At 36.4% G+C, this 18,555-nt stretch overlaps 2 protein-coding genes across 3 annotated transcripts in view; both read left to right on the forward strand.

Moving 5' to 3' along the window:
• Positions 1 to 5,448: 5,448 nt before the first annotated feature.
• On the forward strand, positions 5,449 to 14,833 carry LOC115232313 (acyl-coenzyme A amino acid N-acyltransferase 1-like). 2 transcript variants are annotated; one of them, XR_004997855.1, is made up of 3 exons: positions 5,449 to 5,584; positions 8,606 to 10,078; positions 14,780 to 14,833. XR_004997855.1 is itself a non-coding variant. In XM_029802134.2 (2 exons), the coding sequence occupies exon 2, from the start codon at positions 8,634 to 8,636 to the stop codon at positions 9,969 to 9,971; it is 1,338 nt and encodes a 445-aa protein (XP_029657994.1). In that variant the 5' UTR covers positions 5,449 to 5,584; positions 8,606 to 8,633; the 3' UTR covers positions 9,972 to 10,429. The 2 variants fall into 2 exon arrangements, 1 of the variants encoding a protein (XP_029657994.1); XM_029802134.2 differs by lacking the exon at positions 14,780 to 14,833 and having other exon boundaries at positions 8,606 to 10,429.
• The window catches only part of LOC115232312 (acyl-coenzyme A amino acid N-acyltransferase 1-like), a 51,092-nt gene continuing 43,165 nt past the window's right edge, over positions 10,629 to 18,555 (forward strand). The window contains exons 1-3 of the mRNA XM_036500335.1: positions 10,629 to 10,706; positions 12,428 to 12,482; positions 14,493 to 14,600. Of these exons, the coding sequence (XP_036356228.1) occupies positions 10,629 to 10,706; positions 12,428 to 12,482; positions 14,493 to 14,600 (241 nt within the window). The remainder of the gene's footprint in view (positions 10,707 to 12,427; positions 12,483 to 14,492; positions 14,601 to 18,555) is intronic.

Below are 18,555 nucleotides of genomic sequence, written 5' to 3' on the forward strand. Positions count from 1 at the left end.
AAGCGGGAAATAGATATAGTGAAAAAGAAGGACAGGTAATGTCATAAGAGTGATGAGTGATAGTAATGTAAAAGAAGAGATAGACAGAAAGGAAAAAGGAGGAACTGATACACACACATATATATATATATATATGTGTATATATATATATATATATATATCATCATCATCATCATCGTCGTTTAACGTCCGTTCTCCATGCTAGCATGGGTTGGACGGTTCGACCGGGGTTCTGGGAAGCCAGAAGGCTGCACCAGGCTCCAGTCTAATTTGGCAATGTTTCTACAGCTGGATGCCCTTCCTAACGCCAACCACTCCGTGAGTGTAGTGGGTGCTTTTTACGTGCCACCTGCACAGGTGCCAGGCGGGGCTGGCAACGGCCACGGTCAGATTGGTGTATTTTATGTGCCACCGGCACGGAAGCCAGTCGAGGCGGTGCTGGCATCGGCCACGAGTCGGATAGTGCTTTTTACGTACCACCAGACCAGGGATCCTGGCTGGTTCAATTCGATTTCGATTTCGCTTGCCCCAACATGTCTTCACAAGCAAAGGGGGTTGGCAAGGGTGCCTGTCGTACGGTCGCATTGGAGTATTTTACGTGCCACGGCCACGAGTCGGATAGTGCTTTTTACGTACCACCAGACCAGGGATCCTGGCTGGTTCAATTCGATTTCGCTTGCCCCAACATGTCTTCACAAGCAAAGGGGGTTGGCATGGGTGCCTGTCGTACGGTCGCATTGGAGTATTTTACGTGCCACGGCCACGAGTCGGATAGTGCTTTTTACGTACCACCAGGCCAGGGATCCTAGCTGGTTCAATTCGGTTTCGATTTCGATTTCGATTTCGCTTGCCCCAACATGTCTTCGCAAGCATGGGGGGTTGGCATGGGTGTCTGTCGTCGGATGAGGTTCTATATCGACTTCGTTTGCCTCAACCGGTCTTTGTGTCCAAGGGAGGAAAGGCATTCATAAGTGGGCTGGGCTCACTTGTCCTGCCTGGTCTTCTCACGTACAGAATATTTCCAAATATATATAGTTATCCGTAATAATGAAGGGTGAAATTAATTAATTTGGAATAATTATCAATTACACCAAGTAGTCTTCGGCATGTAAAAGCCTCATTCGAGGAAAATCTAAGTAATACTAAGCAATAAAGGGTTTAGCAACGAATTGCCTTACCACAGACCGAATTTAGAAATAGCAGTCAAAGAGTTATAGCTATTTCTTCTACTAAAAAGGGAGATCTCAGTAAAAACACAGCAATTGGAAGGCAGACACAAACAGGTAAGAGAGAATGAATTGACGGCAATCTGTCATACAATTTTAAGTTATCTACGGACGCACGTTTCGAAATCAAGTTTTTAGGAAAGCATAAGAATTAAATATCAAATAATTCTACCTTACCCAAACTTCTTTTCTCTTCAGCGTAGAATACTATAATCATAAATGATTATATATTGAATTTTGAGATACTAGAAGGCACCAACTCAACTCAGTATCAGAGCGAGCTAGAATCCGCAACTAGTATCACCAACCCCTTCCCACCCGCGTGTAGCCAAAACAAGATGCTGTGGTCATCTACTGAGATAAAATATGGTTATCCGTAATAATGAAGGGTGAAATTAATTAATTTGGAATAATTATCAATTACACCAAGTAGTCTTCGGCATGTAAAAGCCTCATTCGAGGAAAATTTAAGTAATACTAAGCAATAAAGGGTTTAGCAACGAATTGCCTTACCACATACCGAATTTAGAAATAGCAGTCAAAGAGTTATAGCTATTTCTTCTACTAAAAAGGGAGATCTCAGTAAAAACACAGCAATTGGAAGGCAGACACAAACAGGTAAGAGAGAATGAATTGACGGCAATCTATCATACAATTTTAAGTTATCTACGGACGCACGTTTCGAAATCAAGTTTTTAGGAAAGCATAAGAATTAAATATCAAATAATTCTACCTTACCCAAACTTCTTTTCTCTTCAGCGTAGAATACTATAATCATAAATGATTATATATTGAATTTTGAGATACTAGAAGGCACCAACTCAACTCAGTATCAGAGCGAGCTAGAATCCGCAACTAGTATCACCAAATTCAAAGTGTGAATGAAAAGATTGTGTCACCAGCCCCTTCCCACCCGCGTGTAGCCAAAACAAGATGCTGTGGTCATCTACTGAGATAAAATATGGTTATCCGTAATAATGAAGGGTGAAATTAATTAATTTGGAATAATTATCAATTACACCAAGTAGTCTTCGGCATGTAAAAGCCTCATTCGAGGAAAATTTAAGTAATACTAAGCAATAAAGGGTTTAGCAACGAATTGCCTTACCACAGACCGAATTTAGAAATAGCAGTTTGGGTAAGGTAGAATTATTTGATATTTAATTCTTATGCTTTCCTAACAACTTGATTTCGAAACGTGCGTCCGTAGTTAACTTAAAATTGTATGATAGATTGCCATCAATTCATTGTCTCTTACCTGTTTGTGTCTGCCTTCCAATTGCTGTGTTTTTACTGAGATCTCCCTTTTTAGTAGAAGAAATAGCTATAACTCTTTGACTGCTATTTCTAAATTCGGTATGTGGTAAGGCAATTCATTGCTAAACCCTTTATTGCTTAGTATTACTTAAATTTTCCTCGAATGAGGCTTTTACATGCCGAAGACTACTTGGTGTAATTGATAATTATTCCAAATTAATTAATTTCACCCTTCATTATTACGGAGAACCATATTTTATCTCAGTAGATGACCACAGCATCTTGTTTTGGCTACACGCGGGTGGGAAGGGGCTGGTGACACAATCTTTTCATTCACACTTTGAATTTGGTGATACTAGTTGCGGATTCTAGCTCGCTCTGATACTGAGTTGAGTTGGTGCCTTCTAGTATCTCAAAATTCAATATATAATCATTTATGATTATAGTATTCTACGCTGAAGAGAAAAGAAGTTTGGGTAAGGTAGAATTATTTGATATTTAATTCTTATGCTTTCCTAAAAACTTGATTTCGAAACGTGCGTCCGTAGATAACTTAAAATTGTATGATAGATTGCCGTCAATTCATTCTCTCTTACCTGTTTGTGTCTGCCTTCCAATTGCTGTGTTTTTACTGAGATCTCCTTTTTAGTAGAAGAAATAGCTATAACTCTTTGACTGCTATTTCTAAATTCGGTATGTGGTAAGGCAATTCGTTGCTAAACCCTTTATTGCTTAGTATTACTTAAATTTTCCTCGAATGAGGCTTTTACATGCCGAAGACTACTTGGTGTAATTGATAATTATTCCAAATTAATTAATTTCACCCTTCATTATTACGGATAACCATATTTTATCTCAGTAGATGACCACAGCATCTTGTTTTGGCTACACGTGGGTGGGAAGGGGCTGGTGACACAATCTTTTCATTCACACTTTGAATTTGGTGATACTAGTTGCGGATTCTAGCTCGCTCTGATACTGAGTTGAGTTGGTGCCTTGTAGTATCTCAAAATTCAATACATAATCATTTATGATTATAGTATTCTACGCTGAAGAGAAAAGAAGTTTGGGTAAGGTAGAATTATTTGATATTTAATTCTTATGCTTTCCTAAAAACTTGATTTCGAAACGTGCGTCCGTAGATAACTTAAAATTGTATGATAGATTGCCGTCAATTCATTCTCTCTTACCTGTTTGTGTCTGCCTTCCAATTGCTGTGTTTTTACTGAGATCTCCCTTTTTAGTAGAAGAAATAGCTATAACTCTTTGACTGCTATTTCTAAATTCGGTCTGTGGTAAGGCAATTCGTTGCTAAACCCTTTATTGCTTAGTATATATATATATATATATTGATAAAACGGTAAGATAACAAAAGAAAGAAAGAGACCTCAATATTATGTAAATAGAGGAAATTTATCTATACAATATGTTACATTACTCGGTAGTCTAAAACTCTGAGTTTCAGATGCCGAAGTGGAAATCCACAACACCATCTCTTCGGTTATCTGGCTAGATAACCGAAGAGATGGTGTTGTGGATTTCCACTTCGGCATCTGAAACTCAGAGTTTTATCTTGACTACCGAGTAATGTAACATATTGTATATATATATATATATATATATATATATATATATATATATATAAAGGGAAAGTTTACGACAATAAACAAAAGACGAAGGCAGGTGGAGTACAAACAACCAGATGTATTAGTATAACGCTCAGGAATAGAAAAAAGTCTTTTATGTTTCGAGCCTACGCTCTTCGACAGAAAGATACACCGAAAAAAACAGGGAGGTGTATGTATTTTTTTAAAAGTTTGTTTTCTTTATATGTATATATATATATATATATATATATATACATATATATATATACATATATCAAATGTGAGGATAAAATTCTTTTCGAAAAAAAATATTTTCTCGAAAACAACTTTATCAATGGCCAGCATATTAAAAAATACCTTTAACTGTTAAATTTATAAACAATTCATAAATGAGGGCAAAGGAAAAAATTTCTAATGCCAAATATGCCGAAAAATTGGACATATTGTCCATTAACCATACAATGTTTTCACAATACGCACGTTACCCAAAAAAAAAGGTCGACAGAAATTTCTAAAAAATTCCATTATTACCATATCGGACCGATTTCAGAGTTAGCTACTAAGAGCCCTCTCTTCGTCAGTGATACATGTGGCAAAAGAAATAAATGAGATACTCACTCATACCCATGGAAGAAGAAAACACTAAGTCACGGGCACAACTAAGTACTCCAAATACATCCAAAATAGAAATACTCCAGCCCATTCGAGGCAAGTGCGATTTGAACTGAGGCTCTCACAGAGTGAGTTAGTTCGGAAGTGAACGCTTAAATTTATATCAAATGTGAGGATAAAATTCTTTCCGAAAAAAAATATTTTCTCAAAAGAAACTTTATCAATGGCCAGCATATTAAAAAATACCTTTAACGATTAAATTTATAAACAATTCATTTCCTTTGCCCTCATTTATGAATTGTTTATAAACTTAACCTTTCTGTTGAAGAGCGTAGGCTCGAAACGTAAAAGACTTGTTTTATTTATATTCCTGAGCGCCATACTAATACAATTGTTTGTTTGTATTCCACCTGCCTTCGTCTTTTATTTATTTTCATAAAGATTCCCGTTATATATATACACATATATATATATGTGTATATATATATATATATACATATATATATATGTATATATATATATATACATATATATATAAGTATGTGTGTGTATATCAGTTCCTCCTTTTTCCTTTCTGTCTATCTCTTCTTTTACATTACTATCACTCATCACTCTTATGACATTACCTGTCCTTCTTTTTCACTATATCTATTTCCCGCTTTCTATCTTTAGTCCTCTCCTTCTGTTCCTCATCCCGTCACCCTTCCTCGTTTCAGTTTATCTTGAGGTACATGTCTCCCCTTCCTCCTACTCTCACACTTTACTAACTCACGCTATCTCTAAACAAAGTTTATATCCTAGGAGACCCGTAAACGAAATTTGGAAGGATCATCCAGTGTCTGAACTACATGGACTATTAACAAAGAATTAATTAAATCAGAGGTGAGATATAATTAATTTACATACATTACCTTGTTTTTATTCACAATAGTAAAACGTTTAACTCGATTACAACTGTGACCTAACTTCTGTTGAACGGGTCGTGTTTTGACGGCAAAACTGCGCAATTGGGACTCGATACTGTTTCTGCATGAATGAATATTTTAAAATGAAATTTTGGCGATCTTTCGGTACAAGTACCACAACTGCCTATTACTTACTGTTTGTTTACATTTGAAGAAGATCGGGATCTTTTCCTTTTGATAGACGGAATTCAACACAATTTCTAGTTAAATAAACAATTTGAAACTTCGTACACTGGTAGAATGTGTCAAAAGAAAACATTATTTTCACTTGGCTTTTTTGATAAATTTGTAATTCGTTTGTTTAACGTAGTTTAATTTTTCGAATTTTAACCAATCCTATGCTCTCTCTTGAGCAAATTGAGAAATTGTGTTGAATTCTGTCTATCAAAAGGAAAAGATCCGAAGAGGATTCATCACTTTCCGTAAAGTTTTTTTTTCATATATGTGGGGTTAAGGTTAGGGTTTGGGATAGGGTTAGGAGTGGGGGAAGGGTTTCATTTTTCTTCAGAAATGTAAATAAACCCACGTGAGTTTATAATTGGCAGTTATGGTACTTTTCACGACACCAACGTTGTCCAAGGGAATACAGCTTGGCACCAGTGATGTTGCAACTCATTTCTACAGCTCAGTGAACTGGAGCGACGTGAAATAAAATGTCTTGCTCAAGATAACAACACACAGCCCAGTGTCGGAATCGAACTCACAATGTCATGACTGCGAACCCGACAGCAGCAGAATGTAAAGATTATTTTATGTAAAGTAAGAAGAATGTCGAAGTCATTTATAATAATTATTATTATAATCGTTTTCTGCATCACATTCACTCGTACTATACTCATACACACTGTCACTTGTAGATGCGATTGCCGATTCACAAGCACTCGTAGACAGACTTGTAGAATTCTTAGATCTTTTCGGTTTGAAAGGCAGTTTTTTAAAATAATTTCTACGTAACTAAACACTTTTAAACTTCGTATACTTGTAGAATGTGTTTATAAAACCTTCTTTTCTCTTGGCTTTATTGAGAAAATTCTATAGTTTGTAAGATAATTGTTGTTTTTTTCTTTAATTTCTGCAATTTCAACCAATCAATGACGTCTATTGAGGTAAAAAAAAAACATTCTGTGCCGTATAAATATGTCCCTCGTTTAAGAAACATATTGTTTTTTTTTTTACACTTGTGAAGAAAAAAAAGATACCCTTGCCCCCACCCCAAAATCCTCCTTGCAAGGTTGAAGGGGATATTTGCTGTGATATGTCTCGAGTGGCATGAGCTAAATAGTAGGTATTGTTTAGTGTCTGTGGTCTTGTAAAATATGTCCGTTTCTACTTTCTGTTTATTTTTTAAACCCACATGTCTAGGAATGGGAGTTCCTCTTGGTTGTGATCCATCGTAAATTGTATGTTGGTGTTAATGCTATTAAGGAGCTTTTGGAACTCCAAGAATTTATCTGATTTCATTCAAGAGAATGAAGCAGTCATCCAAAAATCTTTTCCAATTTTCTGTTATGTATTGGCAGGGGGTGTTCCGAATTTTGAATATGACTCCTGATATGTTAAATTACCTACCAGAAAAGATCAGGAAAGAAACATTCATGGCCTCATTTGATGTGATAGACTTCAAATGACACAATTATACACAACTCTGTCTATTATGCTACTAATAATACACATACTACACAAACAAAGTTTTACAGTAAATGAATCGACCGAGATCGAATTACAGGTCAAAAGCAATTTTCAAAAGATTGAAAATTCAGATCAAAAATACAGGTCAAGGAAATAAACAACAAATCAAAAGTCATAGGCACGCACAACGCTTTAATCCTACTGCTCATAACACAAATTGTCCCAAAACTAGAACAAATAAGCCAAACAACAAATATAAGTATCTTGATTTACTCTGGGACAACCCAGTCCATAGTTCATTAGGGAATTTGTTGCTGGTTCAGGCAAATGTTTCTCAAAATCAAATAGATACCATGCTATTTTTAATAGACACACCATAAAGGTATCATGAGCTAACTCTATTAATTTAGAGCAGCATATGCACCAGATTAATAACACATTAATAACATGATAACGTTAATAAAATAATAAAACTACATTATTGATCAACTGCTTAGTAAACAACTTACTGTAACTATAAGTTATATCGTGCGAACAACTTTCATTTCGACAAATAAAAAAAGACAACAAACGTATACACCAAGATACCAAGAAATGAGATATAAACCAGAATGAAAAATCACCTTCTGCAGCCAGACAGTGATGGGAGCAGTAATAGTGATAGAGCCTATACCGTAACGGCGTCAGAAAATTATGACAGCACTGCCCTATATACAACTAAATCTAATAAATGCTTATGCAGGAAGACAACAAAATGCCCACTGATAAACCTCTGTATGAGTATGAATCTTGTATATAAGTGCACTGCACACACATTGAGAGGAATCCATGTTTATATTGAGGAAACATCTGATTTTTTCAAGAAATGTTATCGAAACAATGGTGCCAGCTTCAAGAGAATCAACAGAAGGCATTCGATATCTTTGGTTTTTCTTATCGCTTAAACAATCCCGATGACTTTACAAAGTTTTTCTTTTTTCCCCATTGATCCAACAACTGTAGTGATGGACATATATTATACAAACTTAAGCCACTCACGCATGTGTGACTATATATACATACATATGAAAATACTTCTATCTCTGCTCTGTGTGCGTGCAATTGCCTCTTTGAATACATTTGTGTCCTGGAATATGTGCATATATATATATATATATATATATATGGTGTATGTTTGTGTGTCCTGCTTCTATTTTATTCCTATGTTGATAAGTAATTAAAAATAACTGTTTTATTAACAAAATCTGTTTGTCTCAATCTTGAATTCTTATCTAAATCTCCCTATTTTATTTTTGTATTTCTTCTGCAGTCCTCCAAGTAAACACTGACCGAGAAAGATGATCCTCCGTCCATCCTACAAACTACTCTCTGCTCTACGTCACATACCCAGCTACCCAACATTCTTATCCAGAGCGCTAGTTTCGGTAACAGTGAATCCAGAAAAGGGTTTGGTTGATGAGCAATTGTCTGTGAGTGTTTCTGGTTTGAAACCTGAAGAAAATGTCACAGTCAGTGCCACAATCGAACAGAGCTCAAAGAAAAGAGAAACCGTTTTCAGGTCTTTCGGACATTTCAAAGCTTCAGTTGACGGATGTGTTAATCTGGTCACTGACCCATGTTTAGCTGGGACCTACACTGGAATTGATCCCATGGGATTATTTTGGAGTATGACTCAAGTAGTTGGAAAACATGGTAGAATTAATATTGATGATGCCACCAAATCTTTGGATTACACTGTGATGGTCCACCCTGGTCGTATCTCACAACATTCCAATCTTTTTTCTCATATTAAACCATTAGGAACAAAGTTGGTTCGACGATCGTTTATGAGATCTGGTGTCCGCAAAATCACAGTTAACTACGGAAGACTTCGGGGTAGTTTATTCATACCAAGTGACGAAACGACCAACAGACAACGGCGACGATATCCTGCTGTGATAGACCTGTTTGGTAATGTTGGTTCTTTGATAGAATCCAGAGGGGCTCTGTTAGCGTCCCATGGATTTATTACTTTAAGTTTGGCCTATATTGCATATAAAGACTTACCTCCAATTGCCACAGAGGTTGATTTTGAATATTTCGAAGAGGCTATTGAGTGGCTTATTAACCATGAGCAGGTTTCCAGTGAGAAAGGTATAGGTGTTCTAGGGGCATCTCTGGGAGGGATAATAGCTGTATACATGGCGAAAGAGTGTCCGCAAGTAAGCGCTGTTATAAGTATTAATGGTCTCCCAAACTTCTTTATTTATGGTATCCGCCATAATGGTAAACAGGTGCCATATCGCTCTTCAACAGTCTATGGCCTTTCTGTAATGAAGGATGATGGATTTATAAGTACAAATTGGAAAATAGAGGAATCTAAGTCGTTTTATTTAGATGAGACTTCCCATAGTAAAGTACTGCTTTTAGTTGGTGGTGACGACAAATTATATGACACTAGTGACTATTTCTTCTGGTTCAACAACTTAACACCTGCGAAAAAAAGGGATGTTGAATTAATTATATACGAAGGTGCTGGTCACATCATTGAAGCTCCATACACACCATTGTTTAACCGTATTTATCATCCGAAACTCGGGCAGCCTGTTATTTATGGGGGTTACCCTCAACAACATGCTGAGGCACAAGAAAAGTCCTGGTTAAAAATCAGGGAATTTTTTACCAAAAATCTATAAAAATTTCGACTGATTCTTATTGGTGTTTATATCAGTTTGCAATACATCAAATATTTATGATTGCACCTGTCAGCTTGATGCAGGGAATTCGCTAATTATTTGATCACCATAATAATTATTTAATCTCCATAAATTAGCTATTTGTGCCGGTTGACCAGCAAAAAATTGCAGAAGCGTCTTTCTCACACCTGAAAGACTACCAATATATTAGAGACAATAATACTTACGATGGATGTTTGCATTATAAAAGTAGGGGTGGTCACAGATGAGTTGATATCAGAAGGGCTAACACATTAGCCTATAAATTGGCGATGTCCGACCAAAATATTCTAGATGTTTTATATTCAAACTGGACACATTTAACTTCTCACACCTACCCTACAATGTCATTCTAAAAATAAACAATCACATCATTGAAATCTCAAAGCTATGAGATAATGCATGATTAATTAAAAACAAGGCCAGATCCAGCCTCTCACATGTACCCTACAATGTCATTCTAAAAATAAACAATCACATCATTGAAATCTTAAAGCTATGAGATAATGCATGATTAATTCAAAACAAGGCCAGATCCAGCCTCTCACATCTACCCTACAATGTCATTCTAAAAATAAACAATCACATCATTGAAATCTGAAAGCCATGAGATAATGCATGATTAATTCAAAAGAATGTGAATTTATAAGCATCACAGTCAACAATAAATTGAATTCTAAAGAGTTGATGTCTATGGTTGTTACCATAATAATGTTTGTGATGATGACAGTGTGATAAAGATGCTAATAATGTCTATGAGGATGATAATGTTTGTAAAGTTGACATTGAAATAAAAAGATATTTATGTTTTTAACCTTTCGTTACCAAATTTTCATTGAAGCCTTGTGAGTGGATTTGGTAGACGGAAACTGAAAGAAGCCCGTCGTATATATGTATATATGTGTATATGTTTGTATGTCTGTGTTTGTCCCCCCCAGCATCGCTTGACAACCGATGCTGGTGTATTTACGTCTCCGTAACTTAGTGGTTCGGTAAAAGTGACCGATAGAATAAGTACTAGGCTTCTAAAGAATAAGTCCTGGGGTCGAGTTGCTCGACTAAAGGCGGTGCTCCAGCACGGCCACAGTCAAATGACTGAAACAAGTAAAAGAGTAAATGTCCATCAACCACTTCCATTTATCATTCAGCTTGCGAAAATAGACGTGTCACTGACCTTAAAGACATATAAAGTTACCCCCTTGTTCCATGTATTTCTTTATACCGGGTTTCCTGTCAAATGATATTACAGCCTTCTGAGTAGAGTCATATTACATGGAATACAACCTACTCATCCTAAAAATTTTAAGGTGTGATCTAAAATAAAGATATCCACTTCCTTCCTTCCTCTCTCCTTTCTCTCTATCTCTTCTCCACTTTTACATTACTTCCTCTCCTCGTTTTCTTCCTTCTTTTTCACTACAACTACTCTCTCTCTCTCCTCTTTTTACCTCCATTGTATTTTAGCTCTCTCTCCTTTTCCTCATTCCATCACTCTTCCTTGTTTCACTCTATCTGTATCTACATTTCTCCCTTTCTCTCCTTCCTCTTACTCTCACACCTAACGAACTCTCACTATCTCTAAACAATGTCAATATCCTCGGAGACCTGGTATAAGGCTTCTGGAAACGAACTTTGGAAGGATCATCCAGTGTCTGAACTACATGAACAATTAAATAAGAATTAATTAAATCAGAGGTGAGATATAATTAATTTACATACATTACCTTGTTTTTATTCACAATAGTAAAACGTTTAACTCGATTACAACTAAGACCTAACTTCTATTGAGCGGGTTGTGTATTGACGGCAAACCTACACAATTGGGACTCGATTCTGCTTCTGCACGAATTAATATTTTTAAATGAAATTTTCTACAAATATTCTTCAGATGGTGTAGACTCTGATCATATCGGAATTTGCAAAAAAGTTTGTTTTTTTTGTGGATGGGAAGAGGATGGCATTCCTACAGATGTGTGCCCCACCTCTACTTTGTTGCCTCATAACTTACAGAAGGTTGTTTAAGGAAGGCCAGCAATTGCCCATGCATATCAGTTTCCCCTTTTCACGCCACCAACGTTGTCCAAGGGAATACAGCTTGGCACCAGTGATGTCGCAACTCATTTAGAAAGCTAGATTTATGGTCTTTAAGTGTAATCTGAGGTTTTCCAGTGACGTAAGCCTCGGTTCTTTCGCTAAATCTCTGACGATTTGTTATCCTCTCCTGTTTTTTTTTACTGTGTTATTATAACCATGTCTATATTTGTTGTATAATTCTTTCCTAACCAAATTCTTATATAACACAATATTGACGATTTAAATGTCACTTGTTTTATCTGACGGTACAAATGTTCCTGCAGCTTTGACGAAATCATCAAGTGATTTCTTAATTTCCTGTTGATTTTTATTGTATCTTCCAGGTATTTTCTGCATTTCCCGTTCTTACCTGTATCATAGAATTCCTCTTTGCTTCTGGTTAGTTGTTGGCTTGACGGTGGGTTTTCCCTTCATTTAAATACTTTTCTTTGTAAGTCTCCACATTCAGGTTTGTCATGTGATCTATTTATTCTATCACAGAAGAAAGCCTTCTCCCACATCCTTCATATGAAATGGTTGGGTATCTCCAACAATGGTCTTATATAATCCTTCCTGCTGATTTTGACGGTAAATTATGGAATAGGTCAGATAGAGAGAATGCTTTCGATATAGCGATGGGATGATCTGATTTTGCACAAGTCACAGACTAGGTTGGAATATATATTCTTTTGTTAATCCAGTCTTCCATTCCAAAAGTCAAAGGAGGTCTATATAAAAATGAAGCTCTATAGTTCTTGGACAGAAGCAGTAAATTACAACTAAATACACATGGCTATCAATTCTATTGACTTTTAAGGATTTAGGATTCAACATTACTACAGAAAAATATTACAGTAGTGTAAATGTCCTTGACGCAACATTCTTATTTCTTTATTGCCCACATAAATCAAATAATAATTCTATATATATATAAATGTAATATCCAATGATTAACCATCAATAATATGGTGATTAGCTAATAAAATTTCAATAAGAATATCTAGGTCATCTGTTAATAAAGAGTGTTTTGAATCACATGCCACATATCACAGTACTGTTTTAGTTAGAGCTGGACAGCAAGAGAAGTTTGAATACATACACAACTCTGTCTATTCTGCCACTAATAATACACATACCACACCAACAAAGTTTTACAGTAAATGAATCGACCGAGATCGAATTACAGGTCAAAAGCAATTTTCAAAAGATTGAAAATTCAGATCAAAAATAGAGGTCAAAGAAATAAACAATAAATCAAAAGTCATAGGCACGCACAACGCTTTGATCCTACTGCTCATAACACAAATTGTCCCAACACCAGAACAAATAAGCCAAACAACAAATATAAGTATCTTGATTTACTCTGGGACAACCCAGACCATAGTTCATTTGGGAATTTGTTGCTTGTTTAGGCAAATGTTTCTCAAAATCAAATAGATACCATGCTATTTTTAATAGACACACCATAAAGGTATCATAAGCTAACTCTATTAATTTAGAGCAGCATATGCACCAGATTAATGACACATTAATAACATAATAACGTTAATAAAATGATAACACTACATTATTGATCAACTGTTCAATAAACAACTTACTGTAACTATAAGTTATATCGTGCGAACTACTCTCATTTCGACAAATAAAAAAAGACAACAAACGTATACACCAAGATACCAAGAAATGGGATATAAACCAGAATGAAAAATCACCTTCTGCAGCCAGACAGTGATGGGAGCAGTAATAGTGATAGAGCCTATATGGTAATGGTGTCAGAAAATGATGACGGCATTGCCATATATACAACTAAATCTAATAAATGCTTATGCAGGAAGACAACAAAATGCCCACTGATAAACCTCTGTATGAGTATGAATCTTGTATATAAGTGCACTGCACACACATTGAGAGGAATCTATGTTAACATTGAGGCAACAGCTGATTTGTTCAAGAAATGTTATCGAAACGATGGTGCCAGCTTCAAGAGAATCAACAGAAGGCATTCGATATCTTTGGTTTTTCTTATCACTTAAACAATCCTGATGACTTTACAAACTTTTTCTTCTTTCCTCCTTGATCCATCAACTGTAGTGATTGACATATATTATACAAACATAAGCCACTCACGCATGTGTGACTATATATACATCCATATGAAAATACTTCTATCTCTGCTCTGTATGCGTGCAATTGCCTCTTTGAATACATTTGTGTCCTGGAATATGTGCATATATATATATATATATATATATATGGTGTGTTTGTGTGTCCTGCTTCTATTTTATTCCTATGTTGATAAGTAATTAAAAATAACTGTTCTATTAACAAAATCTGTTTGTCTCAATCTTGAATTCTTATCTAAATCTCCCTATTTTATTTTTGTATTTCTTCTGCAGTCCTCCAAGTAAACACTGACCGAGAAAGATGATCCTCCGTCCATCCTACCAACTACTCTCTGCTCTACGTCACATACCCACCTACCCAACATTCTTATCCAGAGCGCTAGTTTCGGTAACAGTGAATCCAGAAAAGGGTTTGGTTGATGAGCAATTGTCTGTGAGTGTTTCTGGTTTGAAACCTGAAGAAAATGTCACAGTCAGTGCCACAATCGAACAGAGCTCAAAGAAAAGAGAAACCGTTTTCAGGTCTTTCGGACATTTCAAAGCTTATTATCACCATAATAACTATTTGACCCTCATAAATGAACTATTTGTGCCGGTTGACCAGCAAAAAATTGCAGAAGCGTCTTTGAAATAGAAGACTTTTGTAAAATATCTTAGTTATCATTCAGCTAGTGTTAGGAACACAAATTTTGACTAAGATTTGGTGGAAGATTTTAATTCAGAACTTTTGAAAACAAGACATTTGTAGTACAGAGCCAGTGGTAGTTTCAGCCGGGTTGGTACCAAAAGGGTTAAAAATATCATGGTGACTTTAACCCTTTTGTTACCATATTTCTGTTGAGATGCTCTCTGTTTCTTTCAATTAATTTTAAATATAACAAAGATTTTAGTAAAATAACTTAGTTATCATTCAGCTAGTGTTAGGAGCATAAATTGTGACTAAGGTTTGGTGGAAGATTTTAGTTCAGAAAATTTGAAAACAGGACATTTGTACTACAGAGCCAGAGGCAGTTTGAGCCGTGTTTTTATCAAAAGAGTTAAACTCTTCAATTATGCCTGCCTCTCCCCTTACTAACAACTCATGTAGTCTACCCAATCACATATCATCTCTCTCTCTCTCTCGTGCGCACCGTGGGAACAGTGTGAATATTTAGCTCAAATTTTGTAAACACAAGTGAAAGGAAGGGTTGTGGTTTCGCCTCGTAGCGAACCTGGGGGTTATGTGTAACGTCTGAGTGTAAGGAAGTTCTCGGTTTCAACTCGCAGCAGGAGTGAGTCGGCTGTCTCATTTCCATTATTGTATATCCATTTTCACATATCATTTTCATGTGTTTTATGTTCCCGCATGTCTTTGTATGTCCCTTTTGTGTTAGGCCTTGTGCCTGTAATAAAGACATAGTCTTTCGGTTCCAGAACTTTTGAGGTCTAACCACTGACCACACAGGTCACTGCCAGTTCCAGCGACAACACAACAGCAGCCACATGGAGACTCATCAACTTCGTCCAGCAGCATTCAGGACCACCGTCTCTTTCCTCGTCGCCTCCATCATCTTCCTAACGTCGTCAACATCATCTCCCTACGTACACAACAACCAGCAACACTCGTACAGGTTCTATCTCAACACTGTTTGTGAATTACTTCAACGTGGTTAACAGCAAATACAACCTGTGAGAACTCCTGTAACAAGTGACCGGCTCTGCATCATAGCCAGGGCTTCACGTACGACCGTACCTCAACCAGCTCTGCTTCTTTGCCACAACTTGTTACAGCACTTCAACTATCGTGTACCGCGACTACGAACTGGTATTTATCATCCTTGTGTCTGAACATTCCTCTAACCTCCTATTCCCTTTCCTCGTCGCCTCCACCGTCTTCCTGACGTCGTCAACATCATCTCCCTACGTACACAGCAACCAGCAACACCCGCACAGGTCCTGTCTCAACACTGTTTGTGAATTACTTCAACGTGGTTAACAGCAAATACAACCTGCGAGAACTCCTGTAATAAGTGACCGGCTCTGCATCATAGCCAGGGCTTCACGTACGACTGTACCTCAACCAGCTCTGCTTCTTTGCCACAACTTGTTACAGCACTTCAACTATCGTGTACCGCGACTACGAACTGGTATTTATCATCCTTGTGTCTGAACATTCCGCTAACCTCCTATTATAGACTCTTTCAATGCTCTGTATTTAATGCAGACACCTACACATTATGTATACATGACGGCTTGTCTATTACTATGTATATATGATGCACACACATGTTAACCTATCAATAAAATCTTCTCTTAAACATTCTACCCGGTTGTGTCTCTCTTTTACTTCTGGCACTTATATGTATTTATCCTTTCCATTTTTATTGTATCGAGCTGGCAGAAATATTAGCATGCCGGGCGAAATGCTTAGCGGTATTTCTTCTGCTGCTACGTTCTGAGTTCAAATTCCGCTGAGGTCGACTTTGTCTTTCATCCTTTCGGGGTCGATTAAATAAGTAGCAGTTACACACTGGAGTTGATGTAATCGACTCAATCCATTTGTCTGTCCTTGTTTGTCCCCTCTGTGTGTAGCCCCTTGTGGGTAGTAAAGAAATAGGTATTTCGTCTGCCGCTACATTCTGAGTTCAAATTCCGCCAAGGTCGAATTTGCCTTTCAAACTTTCAGGGTCGATTAAATAAGTACCAGTTACGCACTGGGGCCAATGTAATCGACTTAATCCGTTTGTTTGTCCTTAGTTGTCCTCTCTGTGTTTAGCCCCTTATGGGTAGTAAAGAAATAGGTATTTCATCTGTCTTTACGTTCTGAGTTCAAATTCCGCCAAGGTCGACTTTGCCTTTCAAACTTTCAGGGTCAATTAAATAAGTACCAGTTATGCACTGGGGTCAATATAATCGACTTAATCCATTTGTCTGTCCTTGTTTGTCCCCTCTGTGTTTAGCCCCTTGTGGGTAGTAAAGAAATAGGTATTTCATCTGCTGCTATGTTCTGAGTTCAAATTCCGCTGAGGGTGACTTTGTCTTTCATCCTCTCGGGGTCGATTAAATAAGTACCAGTTACACACTGGGGTCGATATAATCGACTTAATCCGTTTGTTTGTCCTTGTTTGTCCTCTCTGAGTTTAGCCCCTGAGTTTAGTAAAGAAATAGGTATTTCGTCTGCCGCTACATTCTGAGTTCAAATTCCGCTGAGGTCGACTTTGTCTTTCATCCTCTTGGAGTCAATTAAATAAGTATCAGTTACGCACTGGGGTCGATATAATCGACTTAATCCGTTTGTTTTCTCTGTGTTTAGCCCCTTGTGGGTAGTAAAGAAATAGGTATTTCATCTGCTGCTACGTTCTGAGTTCAAATTCCGCCGAGGTCGACTTTGTCTTTCATCCTTTCGGGGTCGATTAAATACCAGTTAGCCGGAATAAATTCCTTGTGTTGCACATATTAATCATCCTTCCTACTAGATTACTACTAACTTATACCAACCTTAATTATTTAACTTTGATTATTAATTACTCTCTTACACGTAATGCATTAATTCCCACTCCCTGTATATCCGGTATGTTTATACAGGAATAATTTGGAAGGTTTATTAGTTTTTCGTGTTTGTTATATTATATATATATATATATAATATTTTTGACATATTCACAGTTTTTGAAATATTTTTTTTATATATCTGGGTCATTGAATTTTTTCAGTTTGAACGGCAGTTTTTTCTAGCGGTGTCATATGAAATTGTCACCCATAATTATGACCCTAGTATCGATCTATTGCATTTCAATCTGTTTTAGGGTTAGGGTTAGTTAGGGTTAGGGTTAGGGTTAGGGTTGGGGGGAAGGGTATCTTTTTTCTTCACAAATGTAAATAAACCGAATCTGTTTCTTAAACAAGGGACATAATCATACGGCACAGAATGGTTTTTTTACCTCAATAGACGTCATTGATTGGTTGAAATTGCAGAAATTGAATAAAAAAAACAAAAAATATCTTACAAACTATAGAATTTTCTCAATAAAGCCAAGAGAAAAAGATGTTTTATAAACACATTCTACCAGTATACGAAGTTTAAAAGTGTTTAGTTACATGGAAATTATTTTTAAAAACTGCTGGTCAAACCGTAAAGATTCCTGTTTCTTAAACGAGGGACATATTCATATGGCACAGAATGTTTTTTACCTCAATAGACATCATTGATTGGTTGAAATTGCAGAAATTGAAGGAAAAAAACAACAAATATCTTACAAACTATAGAATTTTCCCAATAAAGCCAAGAGAAAAAGATGTTTTATAAACACATTCTACCAGTATACGAAGTTTAAAAGTGTTTAGTTACATGGAAATTATTTTTTAAAAAC

The sequence above is a fragment of the Octopus sinensis genome, unplaced genomic scaffold (genome assembly GCF_006345805.1).
Source record: "Octopus sinensis unplaced genomic scaffold, ASM634580v1 Contig20326, whole genome shotgun sequence".
In the NCBI taxonomy this organism is placed as follows: domain Eukaryota; kingdom Metazoa; phylum Mollusca; class Cephalopoda; order Octopoda; family Octopodidae; genus Octopus; species Octopus sinensis.

Excerpts from the sequence above, each read along its gene's own strand:
- LOC115232313 (XM_029802134.2), top strand. The coding sequence starts at position 8,634 with ATGATCCTCCGTCCATCCTACAAACTACTCTCTGCTCTACGTCACATA.